Source organism: Oncorhynchus masou, chromosome 1 (genome assembly GCF_036934945.1).
Source record: "Oncorhynchus masou masou isolate Uvic2021 chromosome 1, UVic_Omas_1.1, whole genome shotgun sequence".
NCBI classification, from domain to species: Eukaryota; Metazoa; Chordata; class Actinopteri; order Salmoniformes; family Salmonidae; genus Oncorhynchus; species Oncorhynchus masou.
Genome location: NC_088212.1, coordinates 50,778,172 through 50,801,785, shown reverse-complemented (window position 1 = coordinate 50,801,785; position 23,614 = coordinate 50,778,172). Strand labels below are relative to the sequence as shown.

Here is a 23,614-nt window from a genome sequence, read left to right as displayed (position 1 = left end):
CCAAAAGGTCCCAGTTACATCACCAATGGTATTTTTGTTTGATAATGTCCTTCTTTATATCCATAAAATCTCAGTTTAGCTGGAAGCGCCAGATTCCCTCCTTCAAAATGCATACAAAATGAATCCCAAACGTTACCAGTAAACCTATCCAAACAAGTCAAACAATGTTGATAATCAAACCTTCAGGTACTCTAATACATAAATAAACTACATTTAAGACGAAGAATAGTATGTTCACTAACAGAGAAAAATAACAAAGAACGCGCTTTCATCCACGAGCATGGAAACACTATAGCCAAAATGGGAGCCACTTAGAAAAACTTCGAGCTCATATTCTCAAAAACCAGCCTGAAACTCTTTCTAAAGACTGTTGATCTCTATTGGAAGCCTTAGGAACTGCAATCTGGGAGGACTTCGCCTCATAATAAACATGAAAGCCATTGGAAACAGTGGTAGGCTGAATTGTTTTTATTTTATGGTTTGTCCTCTGAGTTTCGCCTGCCATATCAGTTCTGTTATACTCACAGACAATAATGTAACAGTTTTAGAAACTCTAGAGTGCTTTCTATCCACATCTACCAATTATATGCATATCATAGCTTCTGGCCCTGAGTAACAGGTAGTTTATCTTGGGTACGCTTTTCATCCGGATGTGAAAATACTGCCCCCTACCCAAGAGAGGTTAAACCCTTTACAATGACGATCTGTGAAGTTATTCAGATTTTTACCAATTATCTTTGAAAGACAGGGTCCTGAAAAAGAAATGTTTCTTTTTTTGCTGAGTTTCATCTCTCAGTCAAGTTTTACTCCAGATAACTGGACTAATGCAAGATGGAAAGCAATGGATTTACATTGACTACTGATTTATATATTTATTCACTGGGCAATATGGATGCACATCCATCAGTAAATAATAACCATCAAGTATTCAGCCAAAACATAGCATAAATAGTATTTTATATTTGAAAATGTATTGAAAGGATATCTGGGGGAGCCAGTTTGAATGGGCCTGATGCAGCTGATAAAATTAATAATAGTATTGCTATCTATAATTTACAGGTGCTATTCTTAAATTTGTCAGTAGAGGAGATGCTGGATCATCTGCCAGTACAAGCAGAAACTCAGTAGATCCACATCCAGCCTCAGCCAGTACGAACACAGACCCAGTACAACCGGCTTCAGCAAATACTAACACAGACCCAGCACTGGCAACTTCAGCAAGTACTAACACAGACCCAGGTGAAGTACAGGCAGTCTCAGCCAGTACTAGCACAACCAGAGGTGTACAGCCAGCGTCAGATACAAGCAGCTCAGACCCTAATAGAACAGTTGCTGCTCCACCAAATTACCCAGCAGATTGGCCCCCAGTCTTAAAATACTTTATGAGGACTGAGTTAGTGTGTAGAGGTCCACTCAAACCAGGACTGGATTTGTTTTACCCTAAAGGCAAGTCTAGAAGAGGTTTCCATTCAGGCCTAATTACAGAGACAGCTGTCAAATGGGGAAAAGATTACCAGGAGCTGGCTTTCATACTCAATCAAAAACAACGCTGTGTATTGTTTTGTTGAAAGCTCTTTTCTACAAAAGACTGCACAATCATAAAGGAATGTTTGAATGACTGGTCAAATATCAATGCCATTCTGAAACACCATGAGGGTAGTCCTGAACACACCAACAATATGATTAAGTGGAGAAAACTTGATCTGCGCCTAAGTCGGTGACAGACTCTTGACCAGAATCAAATGACAATTTTGGAGGCTGAAAGAAAGAGATGGCGGGATGTCCTTACCAGAGGTCGACCGGTTATGATTTTTCAACGCCGATACCGATACCGATTATAGGAGGACCAAAAAACAAAGTGCTGGAGAATAAAATAAAAGTGCAATATGTGCCATGCAAAAAAGCTAATGTTTAGGTTCCTTGCTCAGAACATGAGAACATATGAAAGCTGGTGGTTCCTTTTAACATGAGACTTCAATATTCCAAGGTAAGAGGTTTTAGGTTGTAGTTAATATAGTATTTATAGGACTATTTCTCTCTATACCATTTGTATTCCATATACCTTTGACTATTGGATGTTCTTATATGCACTTTAGTATTGCCAGTGTAACAGTATAGCTTCCGTCCCTCTCCTCGCTCCTATCTGGGCTCGAACGAGGAACACATCGACAACAGCCACCCCCGAAGCAGCGTTACCCATGCAGAGAAAGGGGAACAACTACTCCAAGTCTCAGAGCGAGTGACATTTGAAACGCTATTAGCGCGCACCCTGCTAGTTATGTAGCCATTTCACATCAGTTACACCAGCCTAATCTTGGGAGTTGATAGGCTTGAAGTCATAAACAGCTCAATGCATGAAGCACAGCGAAGAGCTGCTGGCAAAACACACAAAAGTGCTGTTTGAATGAATGCTTATGAGCCTGCTGCTGCATACCACTGCTCAGTCAGAATGCTCTATCAAATATCAAATCATAGACTTAATTATAACATAATAACACACAGAAATATGAGCCTTTGATCATTAATATGGTCGAATCCAGAAACTATCATTTCGAAAACAAAAAGTTTATTATTATCGCATATACCTCAACTCTGCGTGCAATTTCACCTGGTTAATATTGCCTGCTAACCTGGATTTCTTTTAGCTAAATATGCAGGTTTAAAAATACATACTTCTGTGTATTGATTTTAAGAAAGGCATTGATGTTTATGGTTAGGTACACGTTGGACAGTCCTTTTTCCGCGAATGCGCACAGCATCGATTATATGCAACGCAGGACACGCTAGATAAACTAGTAATATCATCAAACATGTGTAGTTAACTAGTGATTATGATTGATTGATTGTTTTTTATAAGATAAGTTTAATGCTAGCTAGCAACTTACCTTGGCTTCTTACTGCATTCGCATAACAGGCAGGCTCCTCGTGGAGTGCAATGAGAGGCAGGTGGTTAGAGCATTGGACTAGCTAACTGTAAGGTTGCAAGATTGAATCCCCAAGCTGACAAGGTAAAAATCTGTCGTTCTGCCCCTGAACAAGGCAGTTAACCCACCGTTCCTAGGCCGTCATTGAAAATAAGAACGTGTTCTTAAACGACTTGCCTAGTTAAATAAAGGTGTAAAAAAATAAAATAATAATAGGCCAAATCGGTGTCCAAAAATACCGATTTCCGATTGTTATGAAAACTCGAAATCGGCCCTAATTAATCGGCCATTCCGATTAATCGGTCGATCTCTAGTCCTTACACATTTAATAAGTATCACCCAGTCTCTGGCTGAAAGAAATCTAGCATTCATGGGTTCATCAGACAAACTCTTCCAACCAGATAATGGAACCTTCCTAAAGGAGGTTGAATTACTGGCTAAATTTGACCCCGTTATGGAAAATTGAAGATGGAGAGACACATGCTCATTACCTTGGGAAGTGCAAATAGAATGCACTGATACAGATTGTGATAGACAAGATTCTGGAAGCAATAGTGACTCAAGTAAGAGACTCAAAGTACTTCTCCATTATCTTGGACTGTACACCTGACATTAGCCAGGGGCAAATGTCCATTTATTCTGAGAAGCGTGGCTTTAAAGGAAAAGCCAGAGATCAAGGAGCACTTCCTCTGCTTTGTGAATGTTGAGGTTACAACAGGCTTGAATCTGTCCACTGTCATCTTAGATAAGCTGAACGAGCTGAAGATTCCATATGAAGATTGCAGAGGGCAAGCTTATGATAACGGGGCCAAAACGAAGGGCAAGCACCAAGGAATACAAGCCAGACTGCTGCAAAAAAATCCCAGAGCTGTGTTCGTCCCATGTGGAGCACCTACTCTAAACCTTGTCATTGCAGATGCTGCCAAATCTTCAAAAGATCCAAATCTTCAAAAGAAAAGTCATGGAGTGACACAAGATGGGAGAGTAGGCTCCAAAGTGTTCATGCAATCAGGTATCAGGCTTCTGAGGTTTGGGGGGCCAGACAGACGGTCAACGATCCTGTGACCAAAGTGGAGGCACAAGCACTTGGGTCCTACCGCTTCTTGATTTGCTGTGTCATATGGTGTGAGTTACTGACAATGACAAACAAGATAAACAAGCACCTCCAATCCGCCTCAATGCAGTTGGATATCGCAGTGAATTTGATCTCAAATGCAAAGGCCTCCCTCACAACATACTGGGAAACTGGATTCTCTGAGGCCCAGACAACAGCCAAAAGCATTTGTGAATAAATGAATGTGGAGGCTGTTCTGAAAGAGAAGAGACTGGGAAACAGCAAGAAGCATTTCGGCTACGAGGCTCCTGATGAATCAGTGACTGATGCACTGAAAAACCTTGATGTCAACTATTTCAACATTGTAGTCGACTCTGCTGTGACATCCATGGATGAGAGATTTGAAACACTCAACCAGGTGAAAACCAAATATGGAGTGCTGTTGAACTTCAGCACTGCCTCTCAGATGTCCAGTGAATCTTTAAAGGCTCACCGCATGGCAGTTGAAAACACTAACCTTCAGAGATGACTGTGACATCAGTGGAATGGATCTGGCACGAGATTCAGAATTGACCTGATCTGCCATAAGATAAGATGACTGCCATCGAGCTGCTTTCCTTTCTCTGTGAGAAAAACGTAGAGGAACTCTATCCTAACCTTTGGATAGCCCTAAGAATTGCAATCACCCTACCAGTAACAGTAGCATCGGCAGAGAGGAGCTTTTCAAAATTAAAACTCATCAAAAGCTACCTGTGGTCTTTCATGTCACAGGAACGTTTGAGCGGTCTGGCCACCATGAGCATAAATCATGACGTGGGGAAACGCATGTCCTATGATGACGACATTGATGATTTTGCCTCAAGAAAGTGGAGAAGATTAATATTTTGATGGTATGATTTTAATTCAATAATTTAAAATGTTTAAACGCAATAACATTTAAGATTGTATGGCAGAAGTACATTTGCGTAAATGACTGCTTAACTATGTGACATACTTTCTCAATTTTTTCCAGACAGTCCAGATAGACTGGTACCCATACTGATGCTGAAAATAACAAGGCTGCAGAGGGAACCAAAGTTGAATCACATAGCTGTATAGGTTTTATTTTACTATTTTAAGACATATATCTGCAGCCATTTCCTATAGACTTATGTTTGTATTGTATAGACAAAGCTAATTATTTACAGTGCCTTGCGAAAGTATTCGGCCCCCTTGAACTTTGCAACCTTTTGCCACATTTCAGGCTTCAAACATAAAGATATAAAACTGTTTTTTTTGTGAAGAATCAACAACAAGTGGGACACAATCATGAAGTGGAATGACATTTATTGGATATTTCAAACTTTTTTAACAAATCAAAAACTGAAAAATTGGGCGTGCAAAATTATTCAGCCCCTTTACTTTCAGTGCAGCAAACTCTCTCCAGAAGTTCAGTGAGGATCTCTGAATGATCCAATGTTGACCTAAATGACTAATGATGATAAATACAATCCACCTGTGTGTAATCAAGTCTCCGTATAAATGCACCTGCACTGTGATAGTCTCAGAGGTCCGTTAAAAGCGCAGAGAGCATAATGAAGAACAAGGAACACACCAGGCAGGTCCGAGATACTGTTGTGAAGAAGTTTAAAGCCGGATTTGGATACAAAAAGATTTCCCAAGCTTTAAACATCCCAAGGAGCACTGTGCAAGCGATAATATTGAAATGGAAGGAGTATCAGACCACTGCAAATCTACCAAGACCTGGCCGTCCCTCTAAACTTTCAGCTCATACAAGGAGAAGACTGATCAGAGATGCAGCCAAGAGGCCCATGATCACTCTGGATGAACTGCAGAGATCTACAGCTGAGGTGGGAGACTCTATCCATAGGACAACAATCAGTCGTATATTGCACAAATCTGGCCTTTATGGAAGAGTGGCAAGAAGAAAGCCATTTCTTAAAGATATCCATAAGAAGTGTTGTTTAAAGTTTGCCACAAGCCACCTGGGAGACACACCAAACATGTGGAAGAAGGTGCTCTGGTCAGATGAAACCAAAATTGAACTTTTTGGCAACAATGCAAAATGTTATGTTTGGCGTAAAAGCAACACAGCTCATCACTCTGAGCTCATCACTCTGAACACACCATCCCCTCTGTCAAACATGGTGGTGGCAGCATCATGGTTTGGGCCTGCTTTTCTTCAGCAGGGACAGGGAAGATGGTTAAAATTGATGGGAAGATGGATGGAGCCAAATACTGGACCATTCTGGAAGAAAACGTGATGGAGTCTGCAAAAGACCTGAGACTGGGACGGAGATTTGACTTCCAACAAGACAATGATCCAAAACATAAAGCAAAATCTACAATGGAATGGTTCAAAAATAAACATATCCCGGTGTTGGAATGGCCAAGTCAAAGTCCAGACCTGAATCCAATCGAGAATCTGTGGAAAGAACTGAAAACTGCTCTTCACAAATCTTCATCCAACCTCACTGAGCTCGAGCTGTTTTGCAAGGAGGAATGGGAAAAAATGTCAGTCTCTCGATGTGCAAAACTGATAGAGACATACCCCAAGCGACTCACAGCTGTAATCGCAGCAAAAGGTGGCACTACAAAGTATTGACTTAAGGGGGCTGAATCATTTTGCACGCCTAATTTTTCCATTTTTGATTTGTTAAAAAAGTTTGAAATATGCAATAAATGTCTTCCACTTCATGATTGTGTCCCACTTGTTGTTGATTCTTCACAAAAAATACAGTTTTATATCTTTATGTTTGAAGCCTAAAATGTGGCAAAAGGTTGCAAAGTTCAAGGGGGCCGAATACTTTCGCAAGGCACTGTAATATTGTGAGGACTGGACTTGGGATGCACGATATATCAGTGAACAAATCGGAATCGGACGATATTAGATAAAAATGCCAACATTGGTATCGGCCCGATGTCTAGTTTTACATCGATGTGAAAAACCGATGTCAAAGCTGACACGCATACCTATATAACGTAGGCACATGACATAATGATGCCACGTAAAATTCTGCGCTACATGTAAAATACAGCATTCCTAACCTAGCCCACAAAGTCTGCTGTGTGGATCGAGCAGTCAACAAGTCGATCAATCATTTCAGCGAGACAACTCAAAGGCGAAATCTATTAATGCCAAGATAAGAAATAGGTTTTGATTATGTTAGACTGGTAATGGGGACATATGTAAATGCCAACAAAATAACTTTTTGGTCAGTGTGGTGTGTGTGTAACCTTTATTTAAATTGGAAAGTCAGTTGAGAACAAATTGTTATTTACAATGACGGCCTACCCCGGCCAAACCAGGACGAGGCTGGGCCAATTGTGCGCCACCCTATGGCACTCCCAATCACGGCCGGATGTGATACAGCCTGGATTCGAACCAGGGACTGTATTGACACTTCTTGCACTGAGATGCAGTGCCTTAGACCGTTGAGTCCATGTGTGTGTGTTAACTATTTCACTGTAACAGAATGCTTTAAAAGGCCACAAAACTGTTTAATATCGGTTATCGGTATCTGAGGTTTTTTGCAAGGAAAATATTGGATATTGGTATCGGACAAAAATGTCATATCGGTGCATCATTACCAGGCAGCCGAGCCAAAGCTCAGTGTTATTTTATTATTTTCTACATTTATATTTAACACAATTTCTTATTTATGTTAATATTCACTTATCTTAAGATTCTATAGAAAATATTATATTCAATAAATATTATTTGTTTATACCTCATTCTGTTCTGTATACACTACCGGTCAAAGATTTTAGAACACCTACTCATTCAAGGGTTTTTCTTTATTTTGACTATTGTCTACATTGTAGAATAATAGTGATGCAATTTTTTTTGTAGTAACCACATTTCCAACCTTTTTATGTGAGTAAAATACTTTGGATAAAACATTTCATGACAGGCCTGATGGAAACAGAACATTTATTTTTTTGAGAAAACCATCAGTACAGTTGTGGAAGAAGGTGCTCTGGTCAGATGAAACCAAAATTGGGGCGGCAGGGTAGCCTAGTGTTTAGAGCATTGGACTAGTAACCGAAAGGTTGCAAGTTCAAATCTCCAAGCTGACAAGGTACAAATCTGTCGTTCTGCCCCTGAACAGGCAGTTAACCCACTGTTCCTAGGCCATCATTGAAAATAAGAATTTGTTCTTAACTGACTTGCCTAGTAAAATAAATAAAAAAGGTAATGGAAACCCATTTAACTTGTATGTTTTATTCAGTACATGGGAATTTAACCCGCAAAAGGTTTTTTTCTGTGCACTATGTCATCATACACATCACACATCTTCAGAAGAGGGAAAAACACACATGAAACTACACACGTGTCTGAAAACCACGTTATTTTTAAATGTGGTGTTTTTTGGAAGGGGAAACATGGGCCAGTATTCATAAAGTATCTGAGTAGGAGTGCTGATCTAGAATCAGTTCCCCCTTATCCATGTAATCGTATATATTATGATCTAAAAGGCTAAACTGTTCCTAGATCAGCACTCCCACTATAAATACAGGCCCTGAAGGATTGTTCACTGAAACCATCCCAGAGGTGTACAAGGCTTGAGGAAAACTTATTTAATTTGCATTGAGATCACTGGCCCTGTTGTTTCTGGTCTTCAAAGTAGGTGACCATTCATTTCAAACCACACAGAGAGACCATTGACAGAATATGCTAAATCAGTGGACTTTGAAGTTCATTATACATAAGTCATGTTTTCAAGTGGGAGCTTTTCAACTATATACTTACAAAACTAATGCTGCTTTAAACTGGTAGCATTTTCCACATTTAAAAATGCTTGAGACCACTACACAATGTAAAATAAGGGACTAAAGTAGTGGTAGTCACAAAAATTTCTGAGGGAATCACTTTTTGTGAAAGCAAAATCACTGGGCGACCTGCCATACCATTCAAAGAACGGGGTCTGGGGGGGGGTCACAAAGTCAAATTGACTCAGACGTTATATTAAATGGGTTTATACATGATATTTAAGATTCTATTGACATGGACCATCAAGCTATTTCATTATCCAATTCTCTATTTTAGGACAATTGGGTATTAAAAACAAATGTGCAATATAATTTGATGAATGTTTAGAATTTGACCTTATTGCCATTATTTCAATCAAAGTTATAGCACAAGATACACTACCGGTCAAAAGTTTTAGACCACCTAGGTGAAGTTGTATTTTGTGTTTGTCTTCATTTATTTGGTCAGGCCAGGGTGTGGCATGGGTTTTTGTATGTGGTGTGTTTTGTATTGGGATTGTAGCTTAGTGGGGTGTTCTAGATAAGTCTATGGCTGTCTGAAGTGGTTCTCAATCAGAGGCAGGTGTTTATCGTTGTCTCTGATTGGGAACCATATTTAGGCAGCCATGTTCTTTGAGTGTTTCGTGGGTGATTGTCCTGATGTCCTATTGTCCCTGTTCTGTGTTTATTTACACCAGTATAGGCTGTTTCGGTTTTCGTTACGTTTGTTGTTTTGTAATTGAGTCGTGTTTTCGTCAGTTTATTAAACATGGATCGCAATCTACACGCCGCATTTTGGTCCGACTCTCCTTCACACCTAGAAAACCGTAACAGAACCATACTAGGCCAACAATGAAAAAGAAAACATAGATATACAAAATCTAGAGTACCCACCCTAGTCACACCCTGACCTAACCATAATATAGAGAATAAACAGGGATCTCTAAGGTCAGGGTGTGACAAATATAAAATATATTTTGATTTGTTTAACACTTTTTTGGTTACTACATGATTCCATATGTTATTTCATAGTTTTGACGTCTTCACCATTGTTCTACAATGTAGAAAATAGTGCAATTTAAAAAAAACTTGAATTAGTAGGTGTTCTAAAACTTTTAACCCGTTGTGTGTGTCAAATCAGGTAATGGCAAATTTGTGTCTGAAGGAAGTTTGGTTTGGAGAGTTTAAATACATCATAAAGCTATTGGAAAGTTCAGAAAAACATCAGGGATGATCATCAAACAATCTTATTTATGATTGTTTGTGGAGAATCAGTTCATTTCCCTCAGTTATTCTGCACAGCTTGTGTCGTAGGTGGAAACAAAAGACATGTACGCGTTCCTGAGAGTCCTGGCTTTCAGGGATGTGGTTATAGTTGCTAATAGCTCCTTAAATTCCAGAGCCAAATTCATAGGAAGGAAACGATTTTGAGATGCGCCAGAAGCGCTATAATCCACTTTTCCCGCTTTGTTTGTCCCAGCCACTAATAAGGCTACTCTGGGGTTACTCAAATAACCAAGGTTCTATGAACTAAGCGGCACATTCAGCTGACTGAGGAAAACACAACACATTATTTTTGATTACACGCAATGACTATGCCTGGGCTAAAGCTATGGTAGGACATTCATGTGTTGTTGATGTAAAGCTATGAAAAGTCTTCAATGGTGACAGAAGAGTTCCTGCTCTGTTGTGCCTAGTCTCTAAATGAGGGACTCTGTAATGGGGTCGGTGGAGTGGGTTGAGGTGTGTGTGTGTGTGTGTGTGTGTGTGTGTGTGTGTGTGTGTATGCGTGCTCTTTAGAAGCAGCAAGATGGTGAAAAGTAGATGTGTCTTAATGAGGAATGTTGATCTCCTAAATTAAAGAGGTCTCTATCCTACCATCAACACAACATCCTGTTCCTGGGCTGCTATGGGCTTGGCACTGCAGCCTTTGAAGTTGCTGTGTGTTTGCCACACATATGTACACATGATCAAAACTGAGATCAGCAATATATACAATCTGTGGCTATGGGGCAATGGCTGACAGACTGTCAGCTTTGGCATGATGGCTTTAAGCTGTACACAATCACCTACCTTAAGAACAATTCACTCAAGCTGTGTGAATGTTGAATTTCATGGGTAAAGTCTATTTCTGGTCAAGACTGAAGAAAGGCTGAAGTGTTTAATGCCACCCAAATGCAATTTGTGTGTGCGAGAGAGAGGGGGACAGAGAGAAGACAGAATGTGAGTGGGTGAGTGTGTCTTGCAGCTTGTCTGTTTTGGGTGGAGAGCCTGCGCTTGTTTTCCTTTTCATCCAGTGGTGACCAGATAATGACAGCAATTGGGTAGAAGGAAAGCAGTGAAGAGAAAAAGCTGCTCTGATTAGCATTTTTGGAGCAGTGAAAGAGATGCAGGCCATGTGTCTGGTCAGGATGTAATATTATCCATGATGTAATTTTGTCTCCAAACAGGGTGAGTTTTGGAGCACTGAAAGCTAAATAAAAAGCCTGTTAATTCAAGGTAAAACAAGTTGCTTCAGTGCTTCTGAGAACTCCTTTAACTACTTGAGAATTTAAATGGGCCAGACTTTAGCCTTAAAATAAACAATCCTTCTGGTTTTTCTCTCTGGAGATTTCGTAGTTGTTGGGAAAACAGAGTAGGGTATTTCCGATTGCTTTTCTTCCGCTATTCCATGATAGAAACCACTGAGTCACATTATCTCACTGAAAAACACGATGGACTCAGGGTCACTTACATGAGCTCTTTTTTTGGACTTCCATGGCGTCAATAAAACTTCCTGCATTAGCCAATGAGTCCAGTGTCACTAAATTCCAAATAGCTAAATTCATGGACTGATGGCCTAATTAAGCAGGTGGTGCGCACTCATGTTAAACAGGAAGAGCAGGGCTCTACTATCACATTTCTCTTCGCTACATTTTGTAGCATTTCGGCTGCACTGTTGCGCGCAAAGAAAAGGCCACAACGTGGAAAAAATGTATATGCATTTATGTAATATCATAGTAATATATAGGCTAGTAGCCTGCGTTATATCTCAATCAGTTAACCTACTTGAAGACAATGGTTATGCATATAATAAGAAAGTGATAGCCCCTAAGTCATGTCAGGTAGGCTAGATGTTGATCAAAATGAATACAACTTGGAAGAGAATTTACTAGAACGTTTAAACCTCATACAATGAAGTATGCAGTGTGACGTATCCTGTTAGCCTACTTAACAAAAACAAATCGGTGCAATGAATGCCCATGGTTAGGTATTGCTGTCTGTATTTATTGAAAAAATGGATAGTCCCCTTGCATTCCACTGATGTTCAGCCTACCTTTTTGTTTGTCCATCCCTGGAAATGCTCAAAGCGTCCCTGGGAAGTTTATTTTTCCCCCGATATCATAGCTGTGTCCAATATGAGCCACAGTTCTCTCCGACGACAATATCTTAGCTTGAGGTTCTATAGGTTGAGGTGATGAGACTAGTCTAGTCAACAGTGAAACTTCAGCTCAACTCGTAGACCAGCAAAAACCATAAGAAAAGTCACTCCCCTTCTCACTATTGCAAAAGAATCTACATAAAGCGACCACTAGGGGCGGAGGACCACTGGGGAGGTGGCGTGTGTGTGTATGTGTGTGTGTGAGATGGGTGGGTCATGCACCCCCAAAATCTGAGGGAGCACAATGTATGTGAGGATGGCTAGGGGATGATATCCTGAAGTTGGAGAATTTTGCATTTTTCAAACACCTGAAATAGCTTTCCCTGCAATTTTTAGAGCGATAATCATGATGCTTAATTCTATGTCAAAAATCTATGTATTTTTCTACATTTCTAAGCATTCCTCTTGAGCTGTCTGTATCCTCTTGACTGGTGTTGTTTTATTTATTATTATTATTATTTTTATTTTTTTGGGGGGGGAATATGCTTCTCTACATCTCTGCTAAAATCTGGGTAAAAAGATTGAAAGGGAGGTTATGCTTATTCAGTACATTCATTCAGTAATTGATTGCTTTTCTAAAGTCTACCACTTTTGCCAGCTAAAATAGTTAGACAAGCAATCTACTCTAACTTTATTGATAGCCTGAAATGGCTTATTGGTACCTAGTTATGAGGTTGGAAGATTGGGAATCTATCTGGGCTAAAATGTATAGGTGGCTAGTGGCTAATTACAAATTTGAGGGGGCAGGTGCCCCCTATGGGCATGACGCGTGTGTGCGTGTGCATGTGTGTGTTAAGTAAAGATAAATGGATAGTTCACCCAAATGACAAAATTACATATTGGTTTCCTTATCCTGTAAGCATTTGGGTTGGGGCGGCAGGGTAGCCTAGTGGTTAGAGCGCTGGACTAGTAACCAGAAGGTTGCAAGTTCAAACTCCTGAGCTGACAAGGAACAAATCTGTTGTTCTGCCCCTGAACAGGCAGTTAACCCACTGTTCCTAGGCCGTCATTGTAAATAAGAATTTGTTCTTAACTGACTTGCCTAGTAAAATAAAAAATTACTGCTCGCCTTGATTTTGTTTATCTGTTTTCTTTTGTGCATTTGTGGCACAAATCCAATAAAAGTCAACATAAGCATTTTCACACTTCATGTCCAAATCATTGCTAAGTAACTTAATTGAGGTACAAAAATCATTTTATTTAATACTTTAGGATGATTTGGACATGAAGTGTGAAAACGTGAATATTTTTCCCATTGACTTCCATTGGATATGTGCCACGAATGCTACAAAGTTAGTATTTGAAACAGTGGCCAGGTAAACAAAACCAAAGCATGGATTGCTGTCATACATTGTCCATAGACTGCTTGCAGGGTAAGAAAATTCATGTAATTTTGTATTTGGGTAAACTCTCCTTTAAGTTAAGGCCAGACATAGCAAAAATGTTTCAATCGCCCTTACTGGAGATGCCAACGACCAACAATATATAGCCTACACAAAGATGGAAAATACATTTTCCTCAAACCAAAAAAATGCATTTTATTTCCACTCATCATTGATATTTTCAGTCCTTTCACCTTAGTTTAAATGAGAAAATATGCTTGTGTGCATTCATTGCTGTGTATATTTTGCACCCTAGTTGCATCAGAATACACAAAACAATGTACAATATCTGAGCTCAATCTTGCAATGGTACTAATCCATCATATACACTTTTGTCATTATATTAGTTATCAAATCAGGTTAATCTAAAACTACATAAAAAAAACTCAGTATTTTAATGACTTACAGATTCAAAAAAACCTAGGAAGTGAGGTACAAACCAATCACTCTAACTCAATATTTCCTTAAATGTTTTCCCCAGCACACTTTCACATACAAAGCATGAAGATAAGCTTAGATGATGCTGTGACAATGTCTTAACTACCATGAGAGTGCTTGATACAGTGAGAGCATTTGAAAGCATTATGAATAGGGTGTATCCTCAGTCAGGTATCCCATTGGTAAAGATAATGTCATCAATATTATATACTGGAGCATGGAATCTAGAAGATTGTCTATTACCCTCACCATCGAGTGGACAGTTTCCAGCTCAAGGGCTTGTTCATAATGCAATCCTTCCGGGCCCCTTGTCTTTCAAAAAACACAGGCAGAACTAAAACCAAAAGCAAAGCAGTCACAAAGTGGATATGTGCAATGACCACTCAAAAATGTTCTCAGATAGAATACACTGATGCTCCATGGTTGACTTTCATACATCCCTAGTTGGGGCTCTAGAGGCACATCAGATGTGTGCCAACTCAAAACATTTTGTGACAGTGTCTTTGCTACCACCTCACCTGATTATAAGAAAAATGACTGGAGTGAGGCCTGACCAGGACCTTAACAGGCTCCACACTGTAACTATGTCCCAAATGGCACAATATATAGTGCACTACTTATAGTGCACCTAAATAGTGCACTACTTTTGACCAGAGTCCTATTGGCCCTGGTCAAAAGTAGTGTACTATATACCAAAAAGGGTGCCATTTGGGAAGAACTTGACTGTAGCATTCAAGGCACAGGGAAAGTGGACAGAAACGCTGGCCTCTGAGTCCTTTAGCCTACTTCCATCCAAGATTTGTTTTTTGTGCCATGACATTGTCAGTTAGGGGGTATAAGAGGCCACACCTCCACCCGGCCACTGCTTCAGTCCAATATGGAGGTTGATGTGGTCATAGCGGAACACAGGAAGCAGCCCCTTGTGTCTCTTGCTCTCAACTCCTTCTGTTCCCCCAGTGGTGACCCTCCTAGTCCATTGTCCTCCTGTCCTCATTCCAATGTAGTGCATTTGTAAGGGAGGTGGTTATCTTCCTTCTTTTTAATGATGAATGTGTTTATTTACCCTACATTCTTGTATTGATACATGAAAGGATTTTTTTCTTCTAATAAAAAATAGCTGTACATTATTTGGTCACAAAAGCAACATGTCTAAAACCCTTCTGGAGTGGTGTACAAACTTGATATATATAAACAGGGCAGTGGCCAGTGTTGTAAATGTAAGCGTCCAACAAGATTTTGAAGCTAACTTAGCCTATGAATACTCCTTAATGTTCTCACCTTTTAAAACAGGAAAACTGCACTTCATCCAACATACCAGTAGTAAAATAATAAGAGCACACTTTTTTTCAAGTGGGCAATATGTACTGTTTAGACAATCATTCAGTAAGAAACCTATATTGGCTATAAGTCGTGGATGATTTTGATCATTTGTATGTTTGCATGTCTGGATAGGGTTAAGATGCAGACATCTTGGAGGTAAGGTTTTATGTTCTCTAAATCTACACCTGATGTGTAGAGTGACGGAGTCTGACAGATTGTATTGTGCATCACAAATGGCACCCTATTCACTATGTAGTTCACTACTTTTGACCAGAGCCTTATGGGAGCCCTCTACTACATGAGAATAAAGTACCATTTGGGACACAATAGTCTCTAAACCAGCACACCTTAAAAAACTTTAACTATTGATTGACAAATTATTGATTTACACTTCAAATTGTTATTTATTTAAAAAAACAAGTGGACTATTCTGCTTAGTGCAATGTTTGTATTTTGAAATAGGGAATTTTTCAAGGTGTATTGAAATTGAGGCATCCATCGAGTGCTCCAATTCTATAAACGAAAACATTTTATTGGTATTTGTGGTTTAATTAATAAATCGATATGGCTTCACATGTGGCAGTGCTCTAGTAACTGAGAATTAGCCATCCATAACTTTGATTAGCAGTAAAACAGCTTACTGTAGGTATATATGTGGGCAGTCCAATCTAACTCTATTGGTGGGCCTGTCAGTACGGACCAAATACAAAGACTTCATGAAATCTCTACTTGGCCCAAGCCTCTGTCCTCTTATTAGGTTTCTTCTCTGCTGCTGCAACTACAATTCAAGAGTATATGAAGGCTCTGACCCTTTATAGAGTTGTTATAGAGTTGATATAAGGAATGGGGATTCAAAGCATCCGATTTGGCAAAGATATGACAGACATTAATTTAATCTCCCTTCCTGGGTTGTTGCATTGGACAGTTTATGTTTATCTAATTCCCCAAGGAAGTGTGGTGGCTTTTGATGTGTAGGTAAGTCTCCTCACTAAAAAAGGGAAACCCTCTTCTTCAAGTCATTCCGCTTCCAGAGGGAGAGGCGATCAAATTCCTCAATGGGCATCCCAAATAGATTCTGGAATTCCTCCATGGACAGATGCCTCTACAAAGGAGATGGCCAGATCATATATCAGACAGACTTCACAATCTACAGGTAACTGCCAAAATAATGAAAATGCAAGTAAATGATGATACATTTTGATGATAGTATTTTGAAAGCAGGTGCTTCCACACAGGTGTGGTTCCTAAGTTAATTAAGCAATTAACATCACATCATACTTAGGGTCATGTATAAAAAATGCTGGGCAGGATATTATTTTGTCTACCATGGCTATGCCCCCATAGGATGACAATGGCTCCATCCACAGGGCATGGGTGGTCACTGAATGGTTTGATGAGCATGAAAATAATGTAAACCATATGCCATGGCCTTCTCAGTCACCAGATCTCAACCCAATTTAACACTTATGGAAGATTCTGGAGTGGCCCTTGAGACAGTATTTTCCACCACCATCAACAAAACACCAAATTATGGCATTTGTCCTGGAAGAAAGGTGTTGCATCCCTCAAATAGCGTTCCAATCACTTGTAGAATCTATGCCAAGATACATCGAAGCTGTTCTGGCTCGTAGTGGCCCACTTATTAAGACACTATGTTGGTATTCTCTTTATTTTGGCAGTTACCTGTACATGCTCCACATCACAAAACCTGCTCTGGGGTTAAGCTTCCCCAAGGTACAGATCTAGCATCATCTTCCCCTCCCCCAATCCAAACCTTAACCAATAGTGAAGAAAAGGCAAAATGACCCAAGATTAGCAACTAGAGGCACCCCTACACCCAAGACCCTAACTGTAACTAATGTGTTAAACGACATGGCCAGCGGTTTGCACAATTAAGTTATTCTAGAGATATAAAGCAAGGGAGTACTGATCCTACCTCCAGTCTCATCCTGTCTACTCCTGGTGGGAGTTTATTCCTTCTCTTGTAGGTCACTAGGAGCATTTCATATGGATATATCTATGGAAAAATTGGTCAGCCATCTCAGAAGGAAGGTCAAAGCCATAATTCTGCATCTATAGAGGCTTATACTCTCAGCACAAAGCTTGCCATTGGATGTGTCCCAAATGGCACCCTTTCCCCTACATAGTCCACTAGTGCACTATATAGGGAATATAGTGCCATTTGGGATGTAAACATTAATGTACAGTATCTTCAGATGTCCTTCTGAATTGTAAAGATATGGATAGGTTTGTAGCTGACATTAAAGACTGCTTAAGGTACTTACGCAATTCTAAGAATAGTGGAAAAACAGAGATCAACATTTAGGGAAAAGACATTTCTAGCATTTCAAGTCTGATCAGAAATGGATGTCAAACAGCAGACGTCCTGACCTTCTCAGCCAGCACACTTGGCAGTGAGTTTCCCCTGTCCATTCTTCCTCTCTGAGAATCTCCATTCTAAATTACAACAGCACAACTGTTAACATGTTACACACAATGAACTAACCATACACAGTATTCACATCAGTGTAAATCAAGATGGCAAAATGTTTTGATCAAAATGTAGACAAATGGCTCTCGACACAAGATTAATATCATGTTTTCAGATGACATTGGTACAAACATTCTTACCTGGAGGCCTGTGGAGAAAGAGAAATGCTGCGTTAGAATGTGCTTGACATACAGTCCACTGTTTCATGCTTTAAATGCTTACATACAGATGTCGGATAATAAGATGATCACTCTTTCTTGTGGAGAATTGTCCTGCTGCATCAGGACATTCAAATGAGCCTCATGATTGCATACAAATGATCAGTTCTCTTTATCTCCATGCGGGGGTAGTCAAGTCATTGGGATCAGGCCTGCTATCAAATAATATTCTCTCTCACTCGCTCAAACGCTAGGCCTAGGTCCTATTACTGCAACATTCAAATGTACAGTGCATTCTGAAAGTATTCAGACCCCCTTCACGTTTTCCACATTTTGTTACGTTAAAGCCTTATTCTAAAATTGATAAAATAGTTTTTTTCCTCATCAAACTACAAAACAAAAGATTTTTAGAAATGTTAGTAAATTTATTACAAATAAAACCCGGAAATATTACAAAAGTATTCAGACCCTTTACTCAAAAAAAAAAAAAATTGGTTACATACACATGGTTAGCAGATGTTATTGCGAGTGCTTGTGAAGCACCTGTGGCACAGATTACAGCCTCGAGTCTTCTTGGGTATGACACTACAAGCTTGGCACACCTATATTTGGGGAGCATCTCCCATTCTTCTCTGCAGATCCTCAAGCTCTGTCAGGTTGGATGGTGAGCGTCGCTGCACAGCTATTTTCAGGTCTCTCCAGAGATGTCCGATCGGGTTCAAGTCTGGGCTCTGGCTGGGCCACTCGAGGACATTCAGAGACTTGTCCCAAAGCACTCCTGCGTTGTCTTGGCTGTGTGCTTAGGGTCATTGTTCTGTTGGAAGGTGAACCTTCGCCCCGTCTGAGGTCCTGAGCACTCTGCATCAAGGATCGTTCTGTACTTTGCCCCATTCATCTTTCCCTCGATCCTGACTAGTCTCCCAGTCCCTGCCGCTGAATAACATCCCCACAGCATGATGCTGCCACCACCATGCTTCACAGTAGGGATGGTACCAGGTTCCCTCCAGACGTGACGCTTGGCATTCAGGCCAAAGAGTTCAATCTTGGTTTCATCAGACCAGAGAATCTTGTTTCTCATGGTCTGAGAGTCTTTAGGTGCCTGCCATATGCCTTTTACTGAGGAGTGGCTTCCGTCTGGCCACTCTACCATAAAGAACTAACTGGTTCTCCAATCTCCACAGAGGAACTGTGGAACTATGTCAGAGTGATCATCTGGTTCTTGGTCACCTCCCTGACCAAGGCCCTTCTCTCCCAATTGCTCATTTTGGTGGGGAGGCCAGCTCAAGGAAGAGTCTTAGTGGTTCCAAACTTCCTCCATTTAAAAATGGAGGCCACTGTGTTTATGGGGACCTTCAGTGCCACAGATCTTTGCTTTGACACAATCGTGTCTTGGAGCTCTACAGACAATTCCTTCAACATAATAGCTTGGTTTTTTGCTTTGACACGCACTGTCAACTGTGGGACCTTATGTAGACAGCTGTGTGCTTTTGAAAATCATGTCCAATCAACTGATTTTTACCATAGGTGGACTCCAATCAAGTTGTAGAAACATCAAGGATGATCAGGATGCATCTGATCTCATTTTCGAGTCTCATAGCAAAAGATCTGAAAACGTATATGAATAAGGCATCCGTTTTTTATTTTTTTTATACATTTGCAAAAAAGTCTAAAAACCTGTTTTTGCTTTGTCATTATGGGGTATTGTGTGTATATTGATGAGGAAAAACAAACATTTAATACATTTTAGAATAAGGCAGTAACGTAACAAAATTTGGAAAAAGGGAAGGGGTCTGAATACTTTCGAATGCACCGTACAAAAATGTATTTAAAATGCAGCCATACACATTATATAGCTTAATAACACAAAATAGATATTGGTCTCAAGTAGGCTATGACATACAAGTGTGAATTGTATCCTAAGGTTAAGAATGAGCTGTCAAAGGTTTGTTCAACCATGGCCTGTGGTGGTCTAGTGGTTAGTGGCGATGCCTTCAGTGCGCACATAGGTCTACCATGTCAGCATGGGTTTGATTCTGGCACAAATAACTCAAACCCCCTGATACACTTTTTAGTTACACATTTCAAATATGGACAGTCAGGGATATTTTACCCCTGATCTTGGTAAGAAATGACCAAACACACACCAGATACTTTTGGATAACATAAATAGCAAACAAATAAAAATAATCACAGTAGGCTTACTAGGTTACACCAATATTTCCATTCATAGAAATTGTTGGGTAAATAGCCACAGTAGAGGAAATCCTTTGTCAAATACTTGTCAAATACATAAATCACCCTTAGTCTGTTCAAAAAAAGATGGTTGTTCTGATGACAATACCAATCAGAGGGTGAACATATCTTGAAAGACTGGTTGCAAGCAGGACTAAGGCAGAGGGGAAGAGGCGGAGTGAGAGTGCTCACTCTCGCACAAAATCTGTCCTGAATAAGCCCAATGCGTTTATATGGGCTTAACATGCAGACCTAGAGACTTATTGCCTGCCTTCCTTTCCTGCCTTTTGGACAACAACTCCCATTGTTAGTGCGGAGACATGAACATCTCGTAATTTTACAGATCTCTGACTAAGGTAAACACTGACATCTTTTAGGGAGCGGTAATGAGGTGACCAATAATGGTTGCAATTGAGATCAGCTGTGTGGGTGAATTTAGCACATATTGATGGTTTAACGGGACATCAACTGGCGATAATCTAGTTCCATCGATGGTTGCAATAGGCCCTTGTTATTTCATTATATTCCAATAGGGTACATTTTGTATGCTATGCTTCATTGTCACATAATAAAATGTGTAAAAAAACAATAATAGGCTACTGTTTGTTTCCCTGGCTGAGTTGATGAGCTGATTTGGGTAATCAGTTGTTTGACAGATGTACGCCTACTGTAGAACGATAAACTTTCCTCGGTGTGGATGCTTGCCAACAACAAATAGAACAACAACTTTGCGCAATTTATTTGACATTAATTTATTATTTAATCCTGCCAGCACCATCTTGCAAACGTCCTCCAGCACAGGTAGTCTCCAAATAAGACTGTCAAAGTCTGTAGACTGCACAGTTTCAATTACAGTCTTATTCAAAGTTGACATAAAATCTATCAATGTGATCAATTTCATAAAAAGGTCAATGGTATGAGACATTGGAATCATTTTATATTTTCAATAGCATTACTGAAAATGTATTTCCCAATATAATTTCAAATACACGTGATGGTGTTTGACAACTAAAAAGATTTACACCAATTGTGATGTTTCATTTTTCACTCAGAATTAAATAAAGGAGGATCAGGTATGTGTTGCAACAGTCAAACAAGAATCAATATCGAAATACTAGGGTAAAGATACCTTGATAGAAAATAACTCAATTAAAAGTGAAAGTCACCAGTAAAATACAACTTGAGTAAAAGTCTAAAAGTGTTTGGTTTAAAATACACTTAAGTATCAAAAGTATAAGTAAAAGTATAAATCATTTCACATTCCTGATATTAAGAAAACCAGACAGCACGGTTTTCTTGTTTTAAATTTACGAGTAGCCAGGGGCACACACATCATTTACAAACAAAGCATTAGTATTTAGTGAGTCAGCCAGATCAGAGGAAGTAGGGTTGACCAGGGATGTTCTCTTGATAAGTGTGTGAATTGGAAAATGTTTCTCTCCTGCTAAGCATTCAAAATGTAACAAGTACTTTTGGGCCTCAGGGAAAATGTATGAAGTAAAAAGTAAATTATTTTCTTTAGGAATGTAGTGGAGTAAAAGTAAAAGTAATCAAAAATATAAATAGTAAAGTACAGATACCCCAAAAAACTGCTTAAGTAGTACTTTAAAGTATTTTTACTTAAATACTTTAAATACTTTACACCACTGTCAATGTCACTATCAATCATGTTACTAGTACGCAAATCAGACACATTTTAGCATGGAATTAAACATCAAGGTAGGTATTCAGGTAAGAATCATGTAAGTAATACTGTAATTAATCAATTGCCATAGTCAACTCAATCATCTTTTTCCTGCCAAGTAGGATTTACCCTCCATCCTCCTTCTCATCTTAACCTCTCCTTTCCACTTTGAAGGGTCTTTTCTTTTATTGGCAGGCCCATTTACCTCCCCCTCGGTTATGCCACTACAAACTGTATATAAAAAAAACCCACACAAATGTATTTCTAGTATATGGCACAAAAAGCTTAATGAGATGATACACTGACAGATGTGCTTATAAACCCTGTCATAAAACCGGAATTACATTTAGACACACAGAGAGAGAGAGAGAGAGAGAGAGAGAGAGAGAGAGAGAGAGAGAGCAAAGTAGTGGGAGGATGCTGTGCTGGACTGACCGGATGATCGAGCTAACGTTAGCTAGCTGCATGGTTGACACAGCAGCTAGTTTAGACAGATTATCTAGTGGCAACCTAATGTGATAGCTAGTTAGCTATTGCCACACACATCTGATTAATATGTTCACTCTTTAAGCCAATGACAAGGTGGCTAGTGAGCCAACAAGCAGAGATCATATGGGAAGCTAAAAACAGGATGATTCAACTTAGTCAGATTCTGGGTTACCCAAAGTGAACTAGCTAGCTAGTTCGTTACAGTACCTAGCCATTTGATTTGCACTCGCCCTCAAAACACAATTTCAACAGCAGAATTATATCTGAGAAACATATAATATTACAAAGGCAGAAGGTAATTAACGTGGTACTTACCTCTGAACCTACGATCAAAAATATCCTCAGGAGTATCAAAAATATCCTTAAGAGTGAAGACCTGCGCTTCACTTCAAGAGCGGAGATGGAGATACGGGATTTGACAGACAACTTTGAGAGCCAATGAACTTAAGAATTTTGATGAAAAGCTATATTACATACATTTAATTTGTCAAGGGGTCGTGAGTTGTTCATACAGACGGAACCAATCACACCAATTAATGTAAAAATATGAAAATCACCAAATTTGGAGTTATAAGGTTTTCATCTGACAGCGACGATATAATAATATAAATCTATGTAACTGAAGTGATTTGGTAAAATGTAATTGAGTTAAAAGTAAGTAACTTCCTTCATAAATTACTTGAGTACAAGTAAAGCCTGCAGTGAGTAACTAGAAAAGTACTAGTTCCTCCAAAAATGTAAAGGGCAGTGGGCCAGATTCAAAACCATGCTGACTCTGGCATATGTGTGCCAGGGTCAGCGGCTGCAACTGCACAGGCACTGAGGCAACCAACAATTTATTCTGCCTATTCTGCCTATTTTCCTTTACTAAAAATACATCTACCCCTACAAATATATCAATTTATTATCATCCACATAAGAATTCACGAGACGCGCTGTAGCCTGCACCATTGGCTAATATGGTGGAAATTACAAGATTATGATACAATACTTTTATTGCATCAAATGGATGTTTTATGCGACATAATAGAGGGTTCTTATAACTATATTGTGTCTGTGTGAACTGAAAGTGGGCCTCTGGGAGATAACACTGACAGGAGATTTAATATGTCTTTGGGAATACCGCATTCCAGAGCATGAGTTAATGTTTCTGTTGTATAGGGTACCAGGGAGAGATGGCTCCAGTATGGAGTTTGGGGGGCAGACACAGGTCTCTACACAATGAGAACTGTTTTTACAGGATATACTGTCTGCTGTGAATTATAAGTA

General features: G+C 39.5%; 2 protein-coding genes across 4 annotated transcripts in view; both read right to left on the bottom strand.

Annotated features, from left to right (window-relative positions):
- si:dkey-220o5.5 (actin filament-associated protein 1-like 2) overlaps positions 1 to 13,566 on the bottom strand; it is a 123,601-nt gene extending 110,035 nt beyond the window's left edge. For all 3 annotated transcript variants that reach the window (XM_064974252.1, XM_064974260.1, XM_064974243.1), the window contains exon 1: positions 12,047 to 13,566. Coding sequence is in view for 1 of the 3 variants with exons in the window: in XM_064974243.1 (XP_064830315.1) it covers positions 12,047 to 12,062 (16 nt within the window). In the remaining 2 variants the exon portion in view is untranslated. The remainder of the gene's footprint in view (positions 1 to 12,046) is intronic.
- A 97-nt stretch (positions 13,567 to 13,663) lies between these two features.
- The window catches only part of LOC135534632 (dematin-like), a 92,506-nt gene continuing 82,555 nt past the window's right edge, over positions 13,664 to 23,614 (bottom strand). Inside the window, exons 15-18 of the mRNA XM_064961759.1 lie at positions 17,923 to 17,930; positions 17,683 to 17,748; positions 17,228 to 17,308; positions 13,664 to 16,393 (exon numbers count right to left, since the gene is read on the bottom strand). Of these exons, the coding sequence (XP_064817831.1) occupies positions 16,280 to 16,393; positions 17,228 to 17,308; positions 17,683 to 17,748; positions 17,923 to 17,930 (269 nt within the window). The 3' untranslated portion in view covers positions 13,664 to 16,279. The remainder of the gene's footprint in view (positions 16,394 to 17,227; positions 17,309 to 17,682; positions 17,749 to 17,922; positions 17,931 to 23,614) is intronic.